Source organism: Lygodium microphyllum, chromosome 29 (assembly GCF_053477565.2).
Source record: "Lygodium microphyllum isolate KBCC chromosome 29, Lygodium_microphyllum_v1.1.10, whole genome shotgun sequence".
NCBI classification, from domain to species: Eukaryota; Viridiplantae; Streptophyta; class Polypodiopsida; order Schizaeales; family Lygodiaceae; genus Lygodium; species Lygodium microphyllum.
Genome location: NC_141163.1, coordinates 108,771,903 through 108,799,433, shown reverse-complemented (window position 1 = coordinate 108,799,433; position 27,531 = coordinate 108,771,903). Strand labels below are relative to the sequence as shown.

Sequence of the window (27,531 nt, the reverse complement as noted above, 5' to 3'; positions counted from 1 at the left end):
TTGGAGTCGGCCGGCAGACTTTTTTTGTGGACTCGCGCAGGCTGCACGGGCACGGGGTGTATGACGATGGCCATGATCTAAGATCACCTGTCACCCCCTCCTGGCTCAGCCCTGCGTTTTCTTCAAGAAAGACGAAGCGAGATAAGTGAAGCCAAATAAAGAAGGAGCAGCACCTTCAGCTGCGCAAAGAAATCCATGGCTGCTCTTTTTGGTAGACGATCGCCTTCTAGTTCCAGGTCGGGCTTCTGTTCCTCCTCAACAGCAGAGGAGGTCACCAATGGCATCGACGCTTCTAGTCTCACCGCCATCATCACAGGTTTCTCCTCACACACACACACACACACACACACACACACACAGAGAGAGAGAGAGAGAGAGAGAGAGAGAGAGAGAGAGAGAGAGAGAGTTTCGATCCAATTCTAAGCTTCTCCATTGATATGCTTGGTTTGCTACCAGCTGAAGGAAGTAATGCACCGTCAACATACGAGGACTCCTAGTGATTAAATGGAAACAAACAATAGTGAAGCACTTAAATCACACACAGACACAGAGAGAGAGAGAGAGAGAGAGAGAGAGAGAGAGAGAGAGAGAGAGAGAGAGAGAGAGAGAGAGAGAGAGAGAGAGAGAGAGAGAGAGAGAGAGAGAGAGAGAGAGAGAGAGAGAGAGAGAGAGAGAGAGAGAGAGAGAGAGAGTGTTTCGATCCAATTCTAAGCTTCTCCATTGATATGCACCGTCAACATACGAGGACTCCTAGTGATTAAATGGAAACAAACAATAGTGAAGCACTTAAATCACAATCGTGAAGCATTCTCTGTGATTTAACAGAAATGTATAACAATCCGCAGACCAGGCTTAAATCCGTGAAGTGTTATTTTGCTATTGTTCAGCTGGGGTAGCAACATAATAATCTTGAGCAATTAAGTGATGGAGCTTAGCGCCACTGCCCCAAAATTCTTTCAAAATGGGCGCTTTTTGTACTAATTTCTCAACTAGAAAATTTCTTGCTTTGTGCCTTCCATTTTATTCAAGTCTGTTTTCACAATTAACTAGCATCTACATCATAAGCAAGGAAACAAACTATCATGCATAATCACCTACTAAGTAGGCAAAAAATGTCTGAGCTCGATGTCCGCCCAGCCTTATTACAAAAGTATGTTGCTATGGAAGACAGTTAACTATGTGTACTGCAGCTAATTGTTCTGTTGATGGTGCCATTCTATTCTCGAAGGTGCAAGCAGTGGAGTGGGAGCAGAGACTGCTCGTGTTCTGGCCATGCGTCATGCACAGGTGGTGATGGCTGTGCGGAATGTCTCAGCTGGGGAGGCTGTGAAAGAAAGCATCCTTAAAGAGACCAGTGATGCACGCATCCATGTCCTCAACCTCGATCTCAGCTCCATGGCTTCTGTTAGAAAATTTGCAAGTGATTTCCATGCCCTTAATATTCCCCTGAACATCTTGATGTAAGTATGGGAATCTCTTGGAATTCATTCTAATGCAAATCTTAGGATAGCTTCAAGCCTACCGACAGAAGATTAAACCACTCTATTTTCTTTGGTTTCAAAGAAACAATGCCGGAATAATGGCTTGTCCATTTCAGCTTTCAGCTGATGGCATCGAAATCCAGTTTGCCACTAACCACATTGGTATGTTCTGTTCTGCAAGGAGTGAAGTAAATTGAAGCTGCTATTTGTATAAGCTGTGACATGTTTTTGGGTTGTTTTCTGGGTGATGACAGGTCATTTCCTCTTAACAAATCTTCTCTTAGATACAATGAAAAGGACTGCCAAGGGGTCTGGCAAAGAAGGAAGAATTGTGAATGTTTCATCTGAAGGACATAGGTTCACTTATCGAAGGGGCATCCAATTTGACAAGTTGAATGATCAGTCAAGGTACATGCCGCTTTAATTGAATGTCACATGTGCATGTGTGCATGCACACAATCTTTCTTGCACAATGGATTCTAACAAGATAACCCTGTAAGGCTGGTGACCAGGATGGCAACTGGGCCGAGCTGTTGACACCTGCAATGTAGGAAATACCATTTAACTGGTTTCCTGTTTGGTTTTGCAGGTAGGAAACTTGGCCCCTCCAGCTCTTGCAATTTTGTCTTGCTCAGATACCATTTTGTAAAGTCTAACCTTGGTATCATAATGTGATGATTATTTTATTTCAATCAAACTACTTTAGCTCCTTGGGGTTATTGTGACTCTTGCTCTCATGACAGCATATCTCAGATCTTTGTAATGTTCAATGAGTTCTATTGGGTTGTGCTTTTTGTTTTGAGAGAGAGAGAGAGAGAGAGAGAGAGAGAGAGTCTCTCCTTGAAAATTACTCATTAATCTGTTCAAAATAGCTATAATTCGTGGCTAGCATATGGTCAATCAAAACTTGCAAATATATTGCATGCAAAAGAGCTGGCTAGAAAGCTTCAGGTATGCTTTACTTGGAAGAAGCAGATTTTCTTGGTTTTACCTAGCCTTGTATAGATCATGCCAAACTTGTTCCAAATATGTATGCAGATGTGACTTGATGTACTTGTAATTGTTGTTATCTTCTTTTAACATTTCTAATTCATTATGTGATGCTTGAAGGAGGAAGGAACAAACATCACGGTGAATGCACTTCATCCTGGTGCCATAAAAACCAACCTTCAAAAGAATTCGGGAATAGTCCGTATGGTCCCTTACATAAACTTCCCACTTACATGCATTCGGGCATACACACGTTTGAACTTTATCCAGTGATATTTATTTTACATGAAAAATGCTAATGGGATGCTTTCAGATAATAGTAAGTTGTATGATGTGCATGGCTTAACAAAATTGTACTATAGCCCCAAGAAGCACAAGCACCACCTTTGTCAAGCATTGGATTGATTGAGCTAGATTTGACCATTTAGCGGTATCTTTTTAGGATGAAGAACTCTTGAGTTTTTCACACCTTCATGACTCCCATGAACTGTTGCTGAATTCATTCTTGTTGTGTGGGTGGTTTATTAGTTGCATTATCTCCTTAGTGTATTTTTGCATTCATAGCACCACTCTTTGCTCTACAAATGTCTGAAATATTTTTGGTTGCTTTCAGGAGCATTACATGCTATTTCATCTTTTTTATGGAAGTCGATCCCCCAGGTTAGTGTTGGGAATGTGGAAAGCTAGTTTTACATACCAAGCATATGTTTTACTTTCTTCTTTTACTAAGATTATTACGTTTCAAATGTCTACTGATACAACCTAGCAGTGTGGAGGTCTCTTACCACTTTGTTACAAATGATTTATGTAACATTAGTTTACCAATAACAAGGCTGCAAATCAGAATTGAGTTACTCATATATAAACAACCTGAATCATTTATCTATATTGGACCAACAACACATTGTGTGGAGGGATTTCTAACTGAAATGGTATCTTTGTGATGGATGATCAAACACATGGATTCCTCGAGGTTTAAGCTCTAATGGTTGTTTGAGACCATAATAGGTCATCTGTTCCCCTTTCCTCCCTAAAAGAAGATCGAAAACAGAGACAGCATAAGAAAGCCTAAGTATGTAGCAAAGTTTGGTGGCAACTCTGCGCATGTTTGGAGCTGCCTTCAGTGGCCTCACAATGAAGATCCAAGTCCATTAAGAGAAGCCGCAGTTTTTTAAACAATGACTGGTTCTCTAGTCATGGCCCAAATGCCAACCAACACAGCATATGCACTTGAGTAAATTGCCAAGGTACATGACAATGTTTGTCCATATCTTCATCCACCATGATATTGTGATCTTTGTTGCTATATACTCCTTACCTGTTGTCATTTCAGCACACGTTCTATCTACTATTTGGGCTATTTTCTCATTATTCTCCTTCTTGAGGGTTCATCCTCCAAGATTGTAAACTCTTGATACTGCTGCAAAAAGTCTCAAAGATGTGCATTAGTTTAGATGATGTGCCCCTGGATCTTGGTTTCATTTGTCTTGCCTCTACATGTGTGTTTTGGGCAATGTCAAGTGCCTCTAATGGTGAAGTAGTGGCAAGGAACTATTGCTTAAGTTTGATACCCCTATCACCTATCAGTCCTCCCTCTATTTATAGTCATATCTACCATTATCTACATAGTACCTTGCATGAAGGCACTTAGTTCTAGCCAAGACATTCTTACTGTTTGTAGCCCATGATCATTAACAATAAAGCAGTGAAGGCAATTTCCAAATTCATATGTTAGGTATGTAGCCACAAAATGAGTATGATCATGTAGGCCTACATGTAACATTATTAGCCTTGTTGGTGGATTCTCTCCTATAGACTCGTGATTCATGGGAAGCCACTTGAATCTTGCTGATGGGAATCCTTAGTCCACGTGACAATAATGTGGCATCTGCATGAGGTCTATAGAGGGATGTTGAGAAGCAAAATTAAAGGCTTCAATCAACACAAAATTGTCATGCATTTCTGCCTAATTTGACTCCTCAAAAACAGCCCCAAAAAGAATTATTTATGGAAAGGCATTTTTTTGGGCAATAGGATAAATACCCAAAAATCCTCTAAGGACATGTTATGGGCATCAATTACCATCCCTCAGTTCATCTTCATTTTGCCTCAGTCCTCAGCCATCTTCATTCTCTCTAGTTAGCCACGCCCTCCCAAAGAGCTGTTGCCATCCGCTGGAGCTGGCACCCTGCACAAGAGGATGATTGCCTGCTGTCTCAGTGTCCTATCTTACTGTCTTGCCACGTCACCATCTGCCCAGGGCTGTTGCAGCCTGTGCTTTCAACTTGCAGCCTGTGTTTGTGTATTGCGGAGGATGAATAGCTGACATCATCATCTTTGCCATTGTCTGCTGCTCATGGGGTCGCATTTCAGCCAGCATACCCTGCATTTTGCTGCCCAGAGTCTACATTGGCATCTTGGTGGTTGGAGCACTATGCTTCACTCCCTCCTTTGCTTCCTGCCTCATCAGCCCACACGGTGAATTGTTGCCACTGCAGTTTGGAATGTATCATGAGTATGACACAAATTTGGAGCTGTTCTCAGTTTCTTTGACACCACTCTTAGCTCACCTCTGCCCCAATTACTAAGGCATGGAGGTTTGAGGTCCATTGTATCATCTTCATGTCTATACACTCTTATCTTCATTGAGCATTCATCAATACTTGTACATGGTCTTTGAGCTAGCTGCTTTGCATGACAATTGAGTCTTGATGCAAAAAGCTTGGCATTCAAGAGCATGCAAGAAGATTTCGGGGATTTCTCAACCAACCTCATTAAAGAATTCCCCCTTGGAGCTTATTCCTTTAGTGCTGGCTCCGCCCTCACTGCAACCTTTGAGGGATTGGTATCCTAAATCTCTATCCAGGGATAAAGCAGTGGGATTATTCTCTCTCTTATCCAATGATGAATACACGAAAGTCTTGATATGGAGACATCAAAGACTCGTAGAAGGAGCAAATTCAAGCCATCCTTGGATTTGAATTCCATCTTGTAATACTTCATTACCTTAGGTATATCATATTGATGAGCAAATCTACAACCTAGAGTGACATGCACAACAAGGGGAGCTACACATTAGTGAGAATTCAGAACTTCTTGTTCGAAAGGGACACATTGATATGTCCATAATACGATAACTGCGAAGATATGCTAGGGTTTGCACTAAGGAAACACTGCTTATACGACCAAGATTGAATTACGAAGACTTAGACTGTGACAAGCCAAAACTCAAACCCTAAACACAAAATGCAAAGCTCAAACACAGAGAAACATAGAGAGAAGTGAAGTGAATGAATGTTGTAAATGAATGTAAGAGTGTATAGAATGCCCAAGGGTAGAGCAATGGAGTTTCGAAGAGTGACGTCCACTGGAGACGGATCCCAAGTGTTGTGACCACCAATTGGAGTGACAGAAGGCGATGAAAACACTAAATGCAAATCATGAGAGCCAAGAGACTGAGGTGACAATTGTGGATGATGTCTAATGCTATGGACAATAGCAGAAAGGTGCAAACATAGCAATGATGTAGTTGCTAGGAGGATGAAGATGATCGGTAGTTGTCACTAGGTAATGGAGGGGCCAATGCTCATAGCAAAAGTCACATGGAGCTAAGGAAGGGTTGCCACCAACTAAGGAGATGGATCACTAGACGTGCTGAATGTTGTGGTCCCTCCAAGATTAGAGAGATGGTCAATCTCACCAATCGGTCCAAACGGTGTAGTAGCACTCGTTGGAGGGGTGTAAATTGAACTCTACGTGATGCACAAGTACTCCTCAAAGTCTTTCCATGTGAGATGACCAAATCGTGAAGAAGAAGATAGCAAAGGTAAAGGTGTGTCTATGTCCTCCTCGAGACCATAATGCCTTCTCAGAGTTTCCAATGATGGAGAAGCTTGATAGGGCGTCATAAGATCCAAAGAAGAAGGTGGCTGAGACATTCTGAGTTAGAATCGAGTAACGTGTGAGTTTTGTACAAAGACTAGCCTCCACAATCACCGTAAGATATTCTTTAGAAGAGCACCAACTCTAATACCATGTAAAGATATGTTGGAGTTTACACTGAGGAAATGCAACATGTACAACCAAGATTGAAACACAAAGACTTGGATAGTGACAAGCCAAAACTCAAACCCTAAATGCAAAAAGCAAAACTCAAACACAGATAGAAGAAACTCTGAAGTGAATGAATGCTGTAAATGAGACCATAAGGGGTAGAGTGGTATTCGTGAGTTTGAAGGAACTCATCCATCCTTCGAAACCAAGACCGTGCTGCTTGCTTTAGCCCATAAAGAGCTTTTCGCAAGCGAAAGACCTTATCTTTTCGATTTGTAGAAGAAAATCTAGGTGGCTGCTCCACATAGACTTCCTCCTCTAGAGAACCATTCAGAAAGGCACTTTTGATATCCATGTGATAGATTGGCCAATTGTGGCTAGCGGCGAGCGTAACCAACATACGGAAAGATGTTGATTGCGAAGTAGGAGCAAAGATATCTTCATAGAGTCAATGCTTTGCTTCTATCAAAACCCTTGCATGACAAGGTGAGCCTTGTATTTATCTAAAGTCCCATTAGCCTTTAGCTTTAGCTTGGCCTTAAATATTCACTTTGTCTCGATGACTTTCTTGTGACTTGGATAATCCACTCTCTAGGCCCTTCTCCATGTCCTCTCGCCATTAAGGGTGCTGAAGATGCCCTTGCCAACTATCTGGCTTAGAATGCGCTATGCAGTCAGTTGTAAATAATGACATCTGACTCAGAATACATTATGTTATCAGCTATAAACGACGACGCAAGTGAAGCTTGCGATGCAAGTTGGTTAGATCTCTTGGGGCCCTTGGGAGTGAAATCCGGTGGAAGGATCCCCAAATTCTGTATGGTTTGTTGGCACAAGCAAGGTAATGAGTCTCACAGAGGGGCAGTGGGAGCTGAAAAATTTGTGCAAAGGTTAAGAGTGGGCAACAGACTTGGCTCAAAAGGTACTATCTTTGATGGAATATGCTGAAGAATTGGCTTGGAGTTTGGTGCAAAAGATTGCATAATATTCCTCTCATGAAAAACTACATTGCTCGTAACGATCACCTTATTTGCCTAAGGATCAAACAAGACCTTTGCTTCGGATGAATAATCTACAAAAATAAGTAGATCAACTCGAGAAGTGAGCTTTCCTATCTTATCATTAGGTGTGTGTCACGGCTCCCGAAGATTCAAGTGGGAAACTCATAGTTGTCAGGTATGAAAGGTTCGTATGGTACGGTACGATAAAATACGGTGCTAAATGGTACCTTATGATTTTATAAGGTACGGTATGATATTAGTATGAAAAAAAAACATGATTTAAAAAAACTATAAATCATTAAATGATAGAACACATGTTTAAAGTAGAAATAGCCATTTCATTACAAAATAAGATGAATACATGAGGGTGGCCATTGTGGTCGCATGGGTTGCGTACAACATGTGATACAACTATAGTCTAGTACATACATGGTCCATGGATGATGCATCATAGTGGCATCATGTATGTGGATACAATGATAGTAGATACAAAAAAGAGAGAGCTATGAATCTATGATGAGGCATCGCTATCACATGATCATCATTATCATCAGAACCATTTGAGTGCTCATCAAGAGTCTAAAGATGACTCCTCGACATTGGATGATGAGACACTCTCATACTCATCCTCACTGATGAGGTTACCATCGCCATCAAATGATGGCTTCCTAGGTGATGAGTGTGTAGGCAAGGGGGGGATGTCATCATAAGGTTACGTGATATGTGCTACTAGAGCCTCGCCTTACAAATGTTTGCAAGCCACTCGAACCACCTCTCCTTGATGTTAGAGGGTGCCGAATGACCATGGCCCTACTACCACTTACTCAATACTCCTTGCCCACAAGCATGCTAACTACGAGTGTCATGAGTATCTTTTGCTATAAGCTCTCTATAGAGCTCTGCAAAAATCATCTCCTCGTCCACCTCCTGATGTACACTTGAAAGAGTTGTAAAGTATAAACTTCAAAGTTTAAAACAACAAATTTTAAATCTTATGGTTAAGTGTTTACTTGCTTTGGACTACCCATGTAAATGCCCCGAACAACGTAGTATGCTTAACAATTATGATATTCGCTTGTTTTCGAGATTTAATATAAAAGAGAATGAACACTAAAAGCTGAAAATGAAAATTACTCACAAAATTACAGCCATGAAAATGTAAAAGTAATGGAGACAAGATTGAGGGTTGAAGATGGGCAACCCCCCCCAAAGGAATGTATTTCTGCTCAATCCAAGTCCCTTAGGGAAGAGCTCAGTTACAATCAACTTGAGAGTGAGGAGAAGTAATTCTCACTCTCACAAGATCATGCAAAGATGTACAAACACACATGCATTATCTATTATGCAATGATAAGAAGTGATTTCTTTTTAGTATGAGAGAAGAAAGAGGGGAAATCAGCCTTTCTCCATTGTTGAACAGTAGTACATGGATAGGGCTTGCTTCTTATTACTAAAATGGAAGAAAGAGCTTGAGAAGGAGGTGCTGTAATGAATTTACAGGCTTGCTGTCCTGTAAAACAGCAGTGATAGAAGAGGGAATATGGAGGAATTTGATAATGGAGAAGTGGGGGATGATGATGGGGATGGATGGGGCCAGTTTCTGGCTATCTGTGGGTGCTGTACATGAGTTTACAGCAAAGAAAAATGATGCTGAATGAAGAAAAACGAGCTCTTATTTATAGGAGAGGGAAGAGCTAGTACAAAAGGGGAAAGTGGAGTAGCACAAGACAAGTGTCCAGCCACATGTCATGAGATGTGACAAGTGGTGGGACACTTGGAAACTTGTGTGACAAGTGTCTTGATACTTGTCTCTTCTCTATGGCCTTCCTTTTTGGGCCGAATACTGTCAAAAGGCTTTCACACCTAAAAAGAAAAAAAAATGTACCATCTCATGAGAAAAGGCATCTGGGATCTATTTGAGGATGATATAGGAGATGCAGATGGCAAGAAGGAAGATGATGAAGATGGGCTTGTTGGAGAATTCCACCTCAAGACAAAAGAGTGGAAAAAGATGAACAACAAGGCTTTGTTAGATATAATCATTGCCCCACCCTCATTAGGTGCTACCAATGATCCATGGTGCTCAAAGTTGTAAGGCCCCCATTATGAGGAGAAGCCAAATGTGAGCCCGGGCATTGGTTGAGTCCCGACTTGTATATTAGATGAGGTCTATGTGATTGGATGGCAAAAAGGTGACTGTTGTGGGTCTAATTTTTGGGTTAGACGGAGTGGTTAAGTTGGTAGCAACTTGAGGCGCATTGCATCGAGTTGCGGTGTAAGGGAGTTAAAAGGGCTTTAGTAAGCACAGTCAGAGTACAAAACTTACTATTTTTAGAATGACATCCTTATTTTTTAGGACTAGCATTTTTAGGCTAATTCGAGGCTCCTAAAATTTAGGGATCTCCTAAAATTTAGGGACCCCCCAATATGGGTGTCATATGAAAGCTTTTTCCGTATACATCGCAAAAACGGTATCAGAATCTTCATGTGACTTTCCTATGCAAAGAAATGTGCATTTCAAGCTTTCAGCCCACACATGCACATTATACAAGCATTTCATGATCATGCCATCTTGTTGATTGTAACTGTCTGTTCTAGTGGATCTAGCCTACACTTCAAGGCATCAATCTTTTTTGTGTGCGAGTCTAACCCTGATATGCGTGAGTTCTGGTCACAAGCGCCCAATCGGGCCATATAGGTGGAAGTGTGAACTATCTTTTCTCTAACCCACCGTGTGGGTCTACCATAACCTGTGACCACTCATCAGTGGCCAGCTCCAATGCACTTTTCTTTATATCTAATTAGTGCAAAGGAAATAAATATAATAAATCATTATATAGACAAATGAAAAAGGATACAAATTCTGTTTCTATAGAGTTGTGACAACCCATGCTCATCATAGCCCTCATCATACGTAAGTTATTGCGGCAATAGACTAGCTACTTTAATTATCGTGTGCTAAGTAGATTGCGAATCTTCGTGTGAATGAGAGAATAGGCACTCCAGTTTCTTTCACATGCACCTGAAGAGCAATCTTGGGCAAGGACCCTCATGGCTAAGGGCCGAAGGGCCTCCAATGTATATGCAAAGTTTTGCCACCAAAATAAAGGCTTCACAAGTGACTCTCCTCCAACAAGTGGGAGAAGCAAAAGCCACATGCCCTCTTTGATCTGCATAGCATCCTAGCTCCTCCAGCATTGCATTGTGGTCATCCATAGGGACCATACGAGTCAAATAAGCAAGCTGGTCCAAATGGAGCTCTATTATCCATGACCGTCGGCGACTTTTAGGCCAGATGTACCAATACGGCAAAACCATGGATAGGCTTATGCATCCACGCCCATCTCCTATTTGCTATCTCTAGAACATATGCACGCTGTGTTTCTGCGATCACTATACAAGCATGTACCTCCACTAATGCTACTCTAAAGATGTGAACGAGAAGGCCCATGGTGGACCCCTCACAATCACTCATACGCAACACTCTATAAAAGGGAGTCACGACAATGGCAATGGCATGGACTTTTTGCCAAAGTTGCTCATTAAGGCACAAGCCTTGTATGGCTTTGGCCTCCTCTGTCTCATGCTCATCCCACTCATTCCATAGAGTGGACACCTGAAACCAGCCTTATTCGTTGGATAGGATGGTAAATGATAAATCTGAATTTTCTCTCTCCTCAGCATTCTCTCTCATCTCCCAGCCTTTCTACAGCTGTGCTCCAAAGATTACAGCATTGAGATCACCAGAGGCTGAGAAATTTCAGATTTCTCTGCTGTAAACCCTAATATGTAGCAAAAATTAGGGTTTAGAAGCAGCCTCGGGAGGCGTGTAAGAAATTGGAGTCTCCAAGACTTGAATTCAACAGGGTTGAAGTTGTTTTCAGTCAAATTCAAGTGCAGGGACTAGCAAATCAATGAATTTGGGGCATTTTCCATCTCCATCAAAGCAGGTGAAGGCCAATTGATTGCCCTAACCAAGGGGCAAATCAGATTGAAGACTTGCTCGTCATTTTGGACAGCAAGGGGAGTTGGAATACCGAAAGGGATTGGGAGAATCCCATTGTACATCAACTTCTTCTTCAATTAAGTTAAATAAATAGTGAAAGGGGTGCCAGTTTTGGAGCCAATAGGGTGTCCAATGTTCAAGATTATATGGTAAAGTGCGCATTTCGGTTTTGTGAATTTGTTAAATCAAGTTATTTACCACCCTAACCGAGGAGGAACGTTGGTTACCCATGCACATGACCGGGAGCTTGAGAGAGAGAGAGGCTCGTCTCTCGGGTGCCACATGAGTCTCCACTCTCTGGCTTTTACCGGAGCTAGATGGGGATGTGAAGTCCCCACCACCAATGGTTGAGGCCTCTTTTGCATTAGTTGAAGATACGCTCACATTCGATGCTTCCTCATTAGTAGGCATAGTAGTTGGTGCCGATACGCCACTTCCTTCTTCTCTTGTGAAAACCCCCTCTTATCTTGGCAAGAATCTCATTCGTGATGTTTTGAGGAATTTCCTTGCATGGAGCAACTTGGCCCCCCTGTCTTGGTAGGATGTTGGAGAAGCCGGGTTGCACCACTTGTATAGTGCTTCGAGCCATACTTGCACGTCCAATGGTGGGAGTTGGACTTCTTTGTGTCCCTCTCCACATGGACCGCGTGCAAATTGAAGGCCTTGTGCTTCTCACGAGTTATGGTGTTGATGAAGGATGGAGAGACCTGAGGGAGAGTGAGAGAGAGAGGGAGAGCGAGATGCTTGAGTCTTGACTCTTGAAAGTTAAAAAGTTGAAAGTTGAAAGTTGAAAGAGAGGGAGAGAGTTGGGGTAAACTTTAAAGTTGAAAGAGCAAAGTGAGAGAGAGGGGATGGGAGAGGCTTGAGCCTTGAGCCTTGATAGGGTGTGGGAAAGAGGAGAGAGTGAGAGACTAAGAGCCAAAGAACGCCTCATACAAAGTTCTTTGAGGGATAGCCGTGGTCGAGCATTGGTTGAGGATGTACATCTAAGTCTTAATATCCTCAACTCAAAGGTACTTAGGGAGCTTTGTTTGCGACCAGCATAGAGCGTCCCATTTTCACGATGGTCTAGTTCCTACGCTCTACGACATCATTCTAAGGGGGGGAGTTGGAAGAGGTAAGCTGACTAGAGATGCGTGCTCTTATAGAAACTTGAAAAACTCGTCAAACGTAAACTCGCTATTACTATTACTCGTCATGCATTCTACATGACAATCAGTTTGGTTATGAACCAAAATCATCAAAGCAAAAAAAATGCAAATGCATTAGACTTCTACTTGAGAAAGTACATCCACATGTATCTAGAATGATCATATAAAAAAGAAGCACAACGTGTTGTTCAAGGCAATTATGGATGTTGGCCCACAAAGATCAACACAAATCAATCTAAGAGGTGCCTCAGCTTTGTGTGTGGATGTTGAGGGAATGGATTATGGTGTTGCTTCTCGAGTTGACAAGTTTTACAAATATCTCAAGAGAGCCTTAGGCATGGAAGACCCTTAACCGTCAGTCAAGGTAATAACTTTGATTGCTGCTCCATCTGTTTCTTCTATCCTAGTGGATGCTAGACATGTGGCATGCGGATAGCCTCAGCAACCTATATCTTTTAGTACTCTTGAACAATTAGCTGATTGGTTTGCTAGCTTTTCACCCCTTGCACTCTTTGCATCCATTCCTAGGTCATCCTCTGCACTTCCATCTAGGACCACTTCTCCACCTTGTTAGGCGTTTCATTGGCAGTGATCTGCCGATGGACGTGCATGATAGTGGCCACATCCTTAGTCTTTCCTTCTTTATTCTTTCGTTGTATTCACTTATACATACACTCATTACATTGTTTATTTATTTAGCTCTCATTTTCTATTTTGTTTTGCTTTTAGAGAATCTCTCACTACTAACCTTTGTTTTGCATATTTTGATCTCTTTTTCAAGGTTTTGTATTTCAGCGTGAAGTGGTGTAGTGGAGATGTGATGTTCAGCAATGGCAATAGAGAGAGAGAGAGAGAGAGAGAGAGAGAGAGAGAGAGAGAGTGTGTGCGTATGAGTGAGTGAGTAGTAGAAAGTGAGTGAGAGAGATGCACGATGTGTGGGTACAATGAGTTGTACCTCTTTTAGGTACACACTCGAGCATGTATAAAAGGTACGGTGGCCCTTTATTCCCAACAACCTCCCACCTAAAGGCAGTGTGCCTTAAGGTTGTTAAGTCTAAGTATGTACAAAGCTGAAATACATATACTATCCAACTCCCATCATCTATCGGCAATGAGCAAACCACTCTGTTGGAAGACCCTTGGTGAGAAGATTTGCAAGATTATCGTTTGTATATATCTTGACAAGCTCAATACTTTTGCTGTTAAGTACATCCCTGATAAAGTGATACTTCAATTGTATGTGCTTCATCTTCACATAAAAGACGGGATTCCGTGCTAGCATGATAATACTCTAACTATCAAAATGGAGGACATGGGTCTTGGTAATGCCAAGCTCTTCCACCAGACGTGAAAGCCATAAAGCCTTCTTGCATGCCTTAGTGGCAGCCACATACTCTGCCTCTGTAGTAGACAATGCAACACACTTTTGTAGCGGAAATCTAGGAAGCTACTCCCCTTGTGAAGGTGAATACATACCCTGAAGTAGACTTCTTGCAGTTAACACGATCAGTATAGTTTGCATCCGTAAAGCCAATGACATATGCCTTCTGCTTTCCAAAGCAAATGCATAAATCCTTTGTGCCCTTAAGATATCTCATGATACCTTTTGCTGCTTCCCAATGCTTTCTACTAGGATGTGTCATATACCTGCTAACCACTCCTACCACAAATGCTATGTCAGGATGTGTAGCAACCGCAACATATATCAAGCTACTCACAACTGAAGTATATGGAATCTTGGCTAATTCAGCCTTTTCATCATGAGATGTAGGGTTGTGTTATGCATTGAGTTTCACATATATAGGCAATGGTATGCCAATTGCTTTGCTTCCCCTCCAATATTGAAACGCTATAAAGTCTTGGATACATACTCCTACTATGACAAATGAAGGAGACCTTTTGATATGTCTCTCAATATATGCATGTCAAGAATGTGATTTGCCTCACCAAGATCCTTCATGTTAAGACTGCTGTGTAGGCTTTGCTTCAATGTGTCCAAAGCATGAACATTCCTACCACCAATCAACATGTCATCCACATACAAAACCAACATAATAAGGCTGCCATCTGTTTTCGTATGTGCACAAATGCCTCGTAGCTAAACACTCTCAAGTGTGCTTACGAAGGTGGCTTGCTTGACCACACTTCTTGAGGGACTCTCCTCCCAAAAGACCTGTTTGGGGACCGATTTATTAAGTGTACGACTGTCATAATAGTCTCTTCCCAAAATCCATGAGGTAATGCACCATGAGACATCACAGTACGGACCTTCTCTTGAATAGTCCTATTCATACACTCTGCAATACTGTTTTGGGGTGAATTATAAGGGGCATTGAGCTCCCTCTTTATCCCTTTGCAACAAAAGGACTGAAAGGATTCGGATATACATTCCTCACCATTGTCAGAGCGAAGACACTTTAACGTCTTATTGGTCATATTTTTAGCAAGTGCCAAGAATGTTTTAAACTTATCCAATGTCTGGTCTTTACGAGAGATCGGATAAACCCATACTTTGTGTGTGGTATCATCAACAAATGTGATAAAATATTTCTAGAGACAACCCTAGCATCTCACATACATCTAAATGTATCAACTCAGAGGGCGAACAACCCTATCATCTCACATACATCTAAATGTACCACCTCTAAGGGCGAAGATTTTAATGAAAGTGACTTTTTATGTGATGTTGGAGCATGCTTGCCAAATATACAATGATCACAATGGTCACAATTAGCATACCTCAAATATGGCAAATAACCCAAACGAGAAACCGCTTTCATTCTAGTTTGACTCATATGCCCCAACAGGCTACTCCACAAAGACAGACTTGGTTGCTTGGTTATGGTGACAACATGATCACACACACTAGATACATGTAATGGATATAGAGTGTAAATCTTAGAGCCTTTAGCAACAATCCTAGATCCCTTATCTTCCATTTGCTATCTCCAAAAGCGGTGTAATAGCCTTCATTATCTAGCTACCCTGTTCTTATCAAGCTCTTCTTGAGTTAGGGTATATGCCTCACATTATGCAAAGTGAACATTGAACCATGCTAAAATGCCAAGTGCACATTGCCAATCCTTCCAATGTCACATGCATAGTGGGACAACACCATGTCTATCACCACTGTAATTAGAAAGCCCCTCACGGTGTGGTGTTACATGGAATGAAGCACCAGAATCCAGAATCCAAGTGTGCATGTCATCATTAGAATTTGCAATCAATGACTGTGCACTAAAAGAAGAAGCAAAGAGTACATCATTGCCAGTGTCACTCTTGTGATTGACTACATTGACTTCCTCTATCTTAACACTGCTCTTCTTTGCATGTTGGCTGTTCTTTTTTCATCTTTGCTATCATCAATGCTTTTGTCCTTGTTCTTCTCTTTCTTCCACTTAAAGCAATCTCGTTTAAAATGCCCTTTCTTGCCACAATGATGGCACTCGTCATTTTTCCCACGAGACTTGCTGTGTGCTTTGTTTTCAGAATTATCCTTTTGTTGGGATTTGCCTCTAGTATGCAGTGCATTGGAAGACTTGCTTGCTGAAATATTTCACTTGTTTAGATCTTCCATGGTAAAGAGCTTTCCACATTTGAATATAATAGCATGGTATTAGAGTTACTCATTGCTGTCATAAAAGTGTTCTAGCTTTCAGGCAAAGTGCAGTGCAAAAATGTTGCCTTGAACTCCTCATTAATGTGGAACTCCAAAGCAATCGGCTGGCTGAATATGGAGTTAAATTCATTCAAATGTACAGACATGGTTATACCTTCGTTCATACGAAGGTCCACCAAAATTTTCAACCAATAAACCTTGCTTGTTGCACTTTTCTGAGCATATAATTCCTCAAGTCTTTGCCACATATCATAAGCAAATTTCAATTTCTCTATGTTGAAAAGCAAAGTGTCTGACATTGAAAGCTCTATGGTAGAGCGTGGAAGCTTATCTAACTCATCCCACTCATCTGGATCCATAGTTGCTAGTTTTATCCCATTTGTCTTTATGGGTCTCACCAAGACATAATAGTACTACTTCTGCCATATAGCAAAGTTGTGTGCACCCTCAAGCTTCTTAATGTGCAAAAGATTGTTGCTATCACTGCTGCCAGCCATGATTTACAGCTCAAAAGTGACTCAAAAGTCAACAAATGTGAGCCCAATTGTCACACAAATGACCAAGGCACAAAGCAAGTGACAACCAACAATGGAAAAACTAGTAATTGCAGAAATTTTAGATCTGCAAATCAATTTTCAGAGTCATAAAATGTGTGCTATAGCACACCACAAGTAATTGCAGTTGAGTTGTGCCACGAGCTAATACATGAATTGCATGGGAAAGCCCCAAATTTTAGCTGCAATTTTTGCTCTAAATGCAGCCACGGGTACAAACTTGACCCACACAGTCAAAAGCCCCCAAATTTCTCTGCTCACAGTATTCAAATTACATCAAGCATAACTCTTGAGTAGATTGTGCAAGCCAATTTTGCCAAAATTTCACAAATTTTGCAAATGCCCCAAATTTGTCGGAGGCCCAATGTGCTCAATTTGCACAGAAATTGCACTGCAAGTACATACCAAGACCAAATTGGACACAAATTTTGCAAATTTTGCAAAAGCCCCAATTTGTGCGAGGTCCAATGTGTTAAAATTTCAAGAAATTGTACTTGACCCATTGCAATTTCCTCAAATACATGAAAAGCCCCAATTTGTGAGACCCAAATATGTGCAAATTTCAAAAAGCTACCTGATGGATGAGGCCAATCGGCCATAGAAGGCATCCATTAGGAGTGATGTTCACCCACTTTCCACTCACATACCTAAGGCATTCTTTAGTTTCTAAAAAAGCATCCTACCACACACAGTGTACATATAAAATCAACTTCCTTCTTGTTTAGTCCATTAGAAAGGGTCCATTGAACGTAAGGTTAAGCATATACACTAAAACAGTTGTTTGAAAACAACTTTGTGCAGCTTGTATAGCTCGTTACCTTCAAGGTGGGTATCCAATCATTGGATACTCCAGCTCTTTTGGGACTCATATTCCAACCCTCTTTAAACTAATAGCCATTATCTAGAATTGGGTCTTCTAACATCCTTGGATGGTTGTCTCATAGAGATCCATTTCCATTGTAGGACTACCATAAGAATGCCTATAGCCCTCTTGGTTTTGAGGCTACTATAGGAGTGAACCTTTCTTTGCAGTGCTGTTTTTCCTATTGATCATCGGCCAATGTATCGAGTAACACCCTTTTGGGTTCATCATTGCCTTATCGACATCATGGCAGAAGATCTTGAGGGCGAGTCCATTACTATGCAATTCCAATCGTTTGAACCATTCATAGTTGGATTCATATGTGTATGATTCAGCATACCAGATGTTTGCAAATGTTTGGTATGCAGACATATGAAAAGCCACTTCATACTTGGCCATTTTTTGGGTTTTAAAACAACGGCTTCTGATTGGTCAAAATTGCCTCTTTTTGCCTAGCGAAGTTTTTTCCTACAATTTTGGCATTTTCTCCTATAGAGTACTGTATGTGTAGCCTGCGTGCTCAAGTCTCAGCCTATTTGTGTGGAAGTAGCAAGATCAATCATTGGCTTGTGCATTGTGCAGAGCGAGGGCAGCATGTGTGGAAATTCAGATTCTTTATCCTTAATCCTTTAGTCTCTTGGGTTGTCTAGAGTGTACTGTGAGGTATTATGAGTCATGAAATTTTGTGATCTTAGTGGGCTGATTATAATATTAAAATTCATACAGTTCCCTTGTAAAATTCAATGTCTTTTATGCTTGCTTATCGAAGTATAAGCTTTGTTGGAATGTTTACATTTCATATTAAGGTTTAACTTATCATTCTAAAAATTAGGGCAACGTATGATTCAGCCCAAGGGTCTGAATCATACTTCAATCATACTTTCATACCCGTATACATATGGAAGTATGAAACGTATGTTATTAACCAGGGAAACCATTCATAGGCTTCAAACTCAGGGAATATTCTCCTTTTAAGGAGTCATTTAAATCATCACAAGCAGCAATCAAGAACTTGCTAAGCAAAATATCAAAACAATCCCTTCGAAAGCAGTATATCATTGCAAGGTAAGGCATCTTCATAATTCCGATCATTGCACAACAATGTATTCTCACAAGCATTGGGTGCTAATCAAAACAACATCGCAATCTAGCCATGAAGAGTTAATATACATTTATTTGTTAACTTGCTTCTTGAGAGTCTAAAATAACCATGAAGGAACCTTTGGCGAAATCCTTTGTGTTTGGATTTTGAAGTTTAGCTCAAGATTCTGTCAGAGTGCTGCGGTGCGGAAGCGTAGGACTGAGAGAGAGAGAACGCAAAGAGAGAAGAGAGAGAAAGAGACAGTGGAAGATGAAGATCTGCTGTATAAAGTGTGCTGTATACAAAGACATGCAGATATGTACACGGGCGCAGTGCGCTGGACTGCGTGTCTCCACCTCGACGATGCAACCTGCTGTTCACCTTGAAGTCCGCTGCAGTCTGCACTGTCTCCTGTCAGAAATCTGCAAACAGAGACAGAATCTGCGCGAGCCACCAGTCTATAATCTGCGAGCAGAAAAGTGTAGAGATTGCTGAAAAACTCGACTATAAATAGCTAGGATCTGGGCGCCAGAAAAAGACGTGTCGGCTGCATTAAATGCAGCCGACTGACAGGAACAGGTCGGACTGCCACATGGCAGTCCGACTGCACCTGAACAGAATCTGTCCGACTGCACCTAGACAGGATCTGACTGCTAACATCCCCTCTCAGAGCCTGGGCGGGGCAGAAGCCTGAGGGATCTGGAATGTCTCCGAAGTAGAGCCTGGGGAAGTGCCTTCGTAAACAAATCTGCAAGATTGCCCTCCGTCTTGTAGTACTCCACAGTGATGGTCTCATCCAGAAGCTTCTTGCGGATGAAGTGGTACTGGATCTCTATGTGCTTCGTCCGGGCATGAAAAACAGGATTCCATGCCAAGGCAATGCCAACTCTCATTGTCGCATTGCAAAACGTAGGACGAGTCTGGGGGCAGCCAAGCTCCTCTAGCAATCGCCGAAGCCACACAGCCTCACATGTGGTGGAAGACGCGGCCTGATACTCCGCCTTAGTAGACGAAAGGGGGCTACCGTGGGCTGCTTCTTGCTACTCCATGAGATAACACCTGCACCCAAGGTAAAATAGTAACCTGTAGTAGACCGCCTGTGGTCCACATCACCGGCCCAATCCGAGTCGCTCCAACCTGCAAGTACAAGATCTAAACCATCTGTGCTTGCTGGATAATGAATCCCTAAATCAGACGTTCCCCTCAAATACCGAAGTATCCTCTGAGCAGTCTGCCAATGATGCACCGTTTGAGGTTCACTCATGAACCCTGCCAAGAGTCCAATAGCAAAATAAAGATTAACACGAGTGTTGAGGAGCCAAATCAATGATCCAATCAACTGACGATAGCGGGAAGCATCCGCCATTGGAGAAGCTGAATGGGAAGTGGCCTTCCAGTTCGGATCCATAGGAGTAGAAAGGGTCCGACAATCCTCCATTGCAAAAGAAACCAAGAGCTCCTGTACATATCTTTGCTGAGAGATGAAGATCCCCCTCTGAGACTGATAAATCTCATGGCCCAAAAAGAAATGGAGTAGACCCAAGTTCGTCATCTTGAACGTCCGATGTAAAGCTGCCTTCGTCTCTTGGACCTTCTGTGCATGATCACCTATGACAATCAAATCATCAACATACAACACAAAAAGCACACAACCATTCTCGGAAGTGTGAACATAAAGCTACAGATCGGCCTTAGAACGCCGATATCCCAACTGTGACTGAAGGAACGAATCAATCTTCTCGTTCCATGCACGCGGAGCTTGCTTGAGACCATACAAGGCCTTCTTCAACCTGTAGACTTTCCTATCTGAAGATCCAAAGCCAGGAGGCTGCTCGACATAGATCTCCTCTCTCAAATCACCATTAAGGAAGGCCGACTTCACATCCAATTGGTAGACAGGCCATCTCCTATGGCCAGCCAAGGCAAGAACAGCTCGAATAGTCGCCATACGAGCAGTGGGGGCAAAAGTATCATGACAATCAATCCCTGGGCGCTATGCAAAACCTTTAGCAACAAGGTGAGCCTTGTGCTTGTCCAAAGAACCATCGCTAAGGTACTTGGTCTTAAAGACCCATTTGACGTCAATTACCTTCTTATTCGGGGGGTGAGGCACGAGTGACTAAGTGCCATTCCTCTCAATAGCCTCCAACTCGGCTTCCATAGCTTTCTTCCATGGTGCGGATTGTAAAGCCTCCTTCACGGAGGTGGGCTCTCGATCCTGCATAACACGGGTCATCAAACAATAGTTAGAGCAAACAAGCTTCGTAGAATGTGCCTGGTGCCTTCATGACCGCCGCGGACCATTCTGCGGTCCCCACTCCTCAGGAACCCCCTCGATCCTTGAATCACGAAGTGTGTCACGTGCCCAACGAGGAGGAGACCGGACCTCCCCTCGTCTCTCTCCATCAATTGAAGACTCTGGGATATCCACCGGTGGAACAATAGACTCTGTGTCAGAAACAGAATCAAAATCAAAAGGCACGGGCTTCAAAGGAACTGTAGCTGGAGCACAACTCTCCCCCGGATCTCCAAGAATGGGATGCTCCTCACCCGTTGGTATGGCCGAAACCTCCACAAACCGCACATCTCAACTGGTGTACACATCCCGCTTGACGGAATCATACAAACGATAGCCTTGGGACTGGGAGCTGTAGCCAATAAATATCTGTCTTCGGGAAGCTGCTTCAAATTTATCACGATGAGCCTTGGGAATGTGAAGATAGGCATCACACCCAAAGACCCTAAAATAAGAAACATCGGGCTTAGTCCCAAAGTAAGCCTCAAAAGGTGTCATCCCATCAACGGCCGAAGTGGGGGATCGGTTAAGGATGTGGACTGCAGTAGCCACAGCCTCGGCCCACAGAAATTGAGGTGTCTGTCGGTGCTCCATCATGGTGCGCGCCATCTCGATCACACTGCGGTTTTTCCGTTCAAGAATACCATTTTCTTGAGGAGTGTTGGTATTAGCAAACTCCTGGTGAATACCTTTATCTGCACAAAAACGAGCAAACCCATTAGAAACAAATTCACCACCCTTGTCGGATCGCAAGATCTTCAATCTCTGGCCTGAGCGGTTCTCCTCAAAGAGAAGCCAATTCTTGAAGTGGGAGAAAGTTTCTGACTTCAATGCCAAAAAATAGGCCCATGTCATCCTGTTGTAGTCATCTACGATCAACATGAAGTACGAGCTCCCTTGCAAGGACTCGTTCCTCATAGGGCCACAAAGATCCGTAGATACAAGCTCTATCGGTGAAGTAGATCGCCACGAAGCTTTGTGGGGAATGGCATCCCTAGGCTTCTTCCCACGAATGTAGGAGACGCATGGTTGTTGGCTCACCACTATATCCGGCAACCCTCGAATAAGCTGTCCACGTGACGCCCTTCGAAGATAATCATAGTTGAGGTGACCAAACCGAGCATGCCATAACTCTGACTGTGTGTGAGAAGTAAGAAGAAGAGTAGAGAGGGCGGTGGAAGACTTCAATTTATAGATGCCGTTCTCCTCATATCCGTATGAGAGAACCTTCCTTGACCCACGATCAAGGACTCGCACCGAATCACTGTCAAATTCCACCAAAAGTCCAAGGGAACAAATCTTATGAACTGACAGTAGATGATATCCTAAACCTGGTACATGCAAGACCTCTGAGGTATGGGTACCACCACGTCCAACTGGAATAAGCTGCATCTCACCCCGTCCTGCAATAGATACTGAAGAGCTATCTCCAATGAGAATCTGCCCACGCGAGGGTCGCAACTGGGCAACACTATCTGATGAAGGAGTCATGTGCCGGGAGGCACCACTGTCAACGATCCACTCTCGAGCTTGGGGAGCCGTCATCGCAGCATCAGAAGCATTCGGTGAAGAGTCCTCAATGACAGCTAGATGAAGAAATGCAGCTGATGAGGGTGCAGCCACCGCTCCAGAATCCTTGGTGTCCTTCTTGTTGGTGCTCTTCTTGTCTTTGTCAGGGCAATCCTTCTTCCAATGGCCAGTCTTTCCACAAATATGGCATGTGGATTCTTTGTCCTTGTCCTTCTTTGACTTGTTATCCCCCTTCTTTTTCTTTTGGTCCTTCCCCTTCTTCTGAGAGGCTTGACCTGTCAGTGTCTCCGACTTGGAAGCATTCGGTCCCTTTAGTTGTTCCTCTTGGTCCAAGACCATAGGAACCAACTCTTCCCACCGAAGAGTGGACTCTTGCCCCGAAGCAATAAGAGCGGAGTAGAAAGTACCGAATCGTGGCGGCAACTGGGATAAGAGTGTGATCGCCATGTCTTCGGAGGAAATCGGCTTTCCCGCATTTTGAACCTGCATCTGAAGCTGTCTAAGCTTGTTGATGTGCTCCTGCAATGAAGAAGACTTGTTCACGGACAAGGTCCGCATCTGAACCTCCAAAGAAACCCGCTTCATTAGGGTCATCTGGTTATACATCTCCAGCCATATCTTCCGAGCCACTGTCAAGTGCTCGATGTGAGCTATCACGGCTGTAGTACAAGACAGAAAAAGAAAGTAACGAATCTTGGCATTCAGTTTGTCCCAGTGAGACTGTGCTTTGGCCAACTCCGCACGAGCATCGAAAGAGAGTTTGGACTCATCTCTCACTGAGGGCCGGTCGATTTCCTCTTGTACAAGCTCCGCCAAATCATAGGACTCAAGGATGGCCAACATCATGATGCGCCAGATGCGGTAGTTGTTGCCATCGAGCTTCTGATCTGCGGGAAGAGCCGGTAAGATAGGCACCTTCCTGTCCATAATCGTCTGGAACTCCAAGTCAATCTCTGTAGACATCTTCACCTGTAATGCCTTCACAAATGCAAAAGCAGCCCCCTCTGATTGTGAAAACTCAGCCTGCTAGGGCTCTTCCGCGTCCTGAAACTTCTTCACCTGCCGGAGGCGATGAAAAAGCAATACCTGCACTTGAAAGCTGAAAACTCAAACTTCCTCCTGGTCAAACAGCAGTAAACAGCAGCAAATCCACCACCTGGACTCCTTTCTTGCGCGCCCACGCTTGCTTCAGCCTTGTTCCGAGGCGCAGCCCTCCTACCTGCCCTCAAACGCTGAAAACGCAGCCTTATGTCGCGATAGAAACTCCTCTTCAGGTTGGTTCTGCACTCAATCAGCCCTTTAACACTGCTCTGATACCATGTCAGAGTGCTGCGGTGTGGAAGTGTAGGACTGAGAGAGAGAGAACGCAGAGAGAGAAGAGAGAGAAAGAGACAGTGGAAGATGAAGATCTGCTGTTTAAAGTGTGCTGTATACAAAGATATGCAGATATGTACATGGGCGCAGTGCGCTGGACTGCGTGTCTCCACCTCGACGATGCAACCTGCTGTTCACCTCGAAGTCCGCTGCAGTCTGCACTGTCTCCTGTCAGAAATCTGCGAACAGAGACGGAATCTGCGCGAGCCACCAGTCTGTAATCTGCGAGCAAAAAAGTGTAGGAGACTGCTGAAAAACTCGGCTATAAATAGCCAGGATCTGGGCGCCAGAAAAAGACCTGTCGGTGCATTAAATGCAGTCGACTGACAGGAACAGGTCGGACTGCCACGTGGCAGTCCGACTGTGCAGTCCGACTGCACTTGGACAGAATCTGTCCGACTGCACCTGGACAGGATCTGACTGCTAACAGATTTAGGGCTCCTATGTCTTTGTTAGACTCTGATGGAGGTCACAACTAGGAGATCACATATTGACAGACTAAAATAGGTAGGCTAACATCCCCTCTCAGATCCTGGGAGAGTTTGAAGACTTAAGAATCTCATGTGTTGAAGCATAGAAGCCTTGGGCAAATGCTTCATGAAGAGATTTGCTGCATTGTTCGCTATAGGACAATAGACCATTGCTAACTTGGAATCCACAATCTACTCCCATACATTATGATATTGAACCTCTATGTGCTTCGTGGGAGCATGAAACATGGGGTTCTTGGCCAGAGCTAAGGCACTTTGGTTATCCATGTGCAATTGAGTGAGACCTATTTGTGGAAAGCCAAATTGCCTCCATAGTTGTGGAATAAAGAGCACGGTACTTAGTCTTTGTAGAAGAAAGCGCCATAGTAGGCCGCTCTCACTGCTTGATGAGATAGCCCCCAATCCGAGGGAGAAAGCATTACCTATAGTGGATCATCTCAAATTCACATCACTTGCCCAATTTGAGTTACTCCATCTAGAAAGAGCGTCCTCCTCTATGTACATGATCCCATAGGATCTTGTCACTTGTAAATAACGCAAAATGCGCAAAGTAGCTCTTCAGTGAGCCTAAGTAGGAGTCTTCATAAAAGAAGACAACACTGCCGCCACAAAGGAAATATTCGGCTGAGTGTGAATAAGCGAGATCATTAAGCCAACAAGGCACATATGGAAGGGGATCACTTGTTGCAAAAAGCTTGGACTTTGGGTCACTTGAAAAGTAACTCGGAAATGTACCTTTGTTGGGACATGAAGATGCCATATGCGATGTGATTAATCTCCAAACCAAGGAAGAAGTATAGGATTCGAAGATTTGTCATGTTGAACTCTTGGCTCAATATCTCGGAGTCCAATCAACCTCATGTGAGTTGCTCCTTGTGATAATAAGCTCATCAACATACAAAATGACCAAGACACATGTCACCCTCAAGCTTATAGTAAAGGTTGGGGTCATGATCAGATTGATGGAAGCTATCGTGTAAGAAGAAGCGATCAATCCTTTGGTACGAAGCTCGAGGAGCTTGCTTTGGAGTCCTCCTTCCCTTGCATAAGAAAAACTAGGAGGTTGTGAGTCATAAATCTCCTCCTCCAAGGCGCCATTTTGAAAGGTAGACTTGACATCCATTTGAAAAATAGGTGACTAGTGATGAGCTACAAGAGCCAAGATAGCTCGAATAGTGGACATCTGAGCTGTAGGTGCAAAGATGTAATCCAACATTATGCTTTGAGCAAATCCATTGGCAACAAGCCATGCCTTATGCTTGTAATTAACAAGATACTTGGTTTATAGACCCACTTCACACCAATCACCTTTTGCTTCTTCAAACGTGGAACGAACTCCCAAGTCTGGTTTTGCTCAATAGAATTGAGTTCAGCCTGCATAGCACAGCACCAAACCTCTTGTGCAAGAGCCTCATCAATTGTAGTAGGCTCATGGGCTTGAAGAATGTGCTATATAAGGGCATAGTTTACATAGAGTGAAGTATCCTGTTGGGCTTCAAACTTGGCTGATCTGTGTGGGCCAGGAGAGATCTCAAGGAAATGAGTAATCCTTGACTTCTACATGAGCCACTGATACCACATAGGAATGTCACTCTCTAGTACTCTCCCTCAACCTGCTCCAATGAGAGTCAGTGGTTGTTGGACATCTCCATTCCTTAAGCATCCATGTTTGTATCATTTCCTACACTCTTCATTTCAGCATTTGTTCATTCATCAAATGTTCATCCCTCTCTGCTTTTTGTGTTTTGTGTTCTTGTCTTGAGTTTTTTGTGTTTGTCATGATCATACATTCCATGTTCTCTTTATGAGATCTCCTAGAATGACAGTCACTTGAGGATCATTCATATTTGCTTGGTATTTACCACTTGGTGAAGCATTCAGATCCTTACTAACTTATGATATTTGAAGGGGGACTAAGCACGTCCACGAGCAGTGGGCGCTTCACATGATGTGTGTAGCCTTTGGAGCCTTGGTTATCCTTCAAGAATAAGCATTAGATAAAAGGATCTCTTTTGCCATCTCCCTCATTCTGTATTGCTCATTGAAAACTCTTGGTTTTTGACCTTATGACAGCTCCTTCCAGAGTTGGGAAAAAGCTATTTTGTGGTAGTAGAATAGATCTAACGTTTGTTTGTGTGGGCTTCCTGCTGTTGGAGATCGTCACACACTTCCATTGATTCCAAAGTTTTTGTATCAACCTAATCATAGAAATGTGACTTGCTTTTGCACGGATCAATGGCATGAAAATGTCTCCACTATCTATTTCCTCTTTGTGCCTGTAGTGTTCATTGGAAACTCAAAGATTCCATGATTATCATGGTCTTCAGTCTCCATGGGCTGCTGTGCTTTTCTTGAAGATTGCTTGTTTATTTGAAAGAGAGAGAGAGAGAGAGAGAGAGAGAGAGAGAGAGAGAGAGAGTCTTCTGGCTCTCTTTGTTAATTTTCTACCTGTGTTCGAGTCTGCTTGGTTGGCCAGAAGGTCCTTTGTGATTATTTCAATTCATTAATTTTCACCAAAAATTGAGAGGTCTGATTGGATTTCTTTTTGAAACAGGGGGCAGCGACACAGTGTCTTTTGGCTCTCCATCCATTTGTCAATGGTGTTAGTGGCAAGTACTTCTGTGACTGCAATGAACAAATGCCAAGTGCCTATGCTAATGATCCAAAGCTTGCTCAAACCTTGTGGGAGGCCAGTGAAAAGATTACTACAGAGCAAAAGAATGAGTGAATTGGACCTTGGCCACAGAATTCAGGGATAGGATTGCCTGAGCCTTGTATCTTAGAATCATTGTATGAGTGGCAAAGATGAGAAGAGACAGAGTCATGTCTATAATCTACTCCAATTATGGTACACACACGTCCCATGAGTTAGCTCATGTCCCATATAGTTCACTTGTAGCATGAATTCATAAGTCCAAATAACCTGCTGGTCCTACTCGTAACATAATTTTTTCATAGACTGAAACTATCGCAAGGCTCACAAGTATAAGTTTCTGTATGTTGATTTTTTGGAATGTATCATCGTATTATAACTCAAAACAA

General features: G+C 42.9%; 1 protein-coding gene across 1 annotated transcript; it reads left to right on the top strand.

Annotated features, from left to right (window-relative positions):
* LOC148011009 (short-chain dehydrogenase TIC 32, chloroplastic-like) lies at positions 1-27,531 on the top strand. Its single transcript, XM_087671621.1, has 8 exons — positions 1-316; positions 1,229-1,460; positions 1,564-1,643; positions 1,736-1,889; positions 2,354-2,432; positions 2,592-2,673; positions 3,085-3,131; positions 27,044-27,531. Exons 1-8 carry the CDS (start codon positions 196-198, stop codon positions 27,215-27,217), a joined length of 969 nt encoding a protein of 322 aa, XP_087527747.1. The 5' UTR covers positions 1-195; the 3' UTR covers positions 27,218-27,531.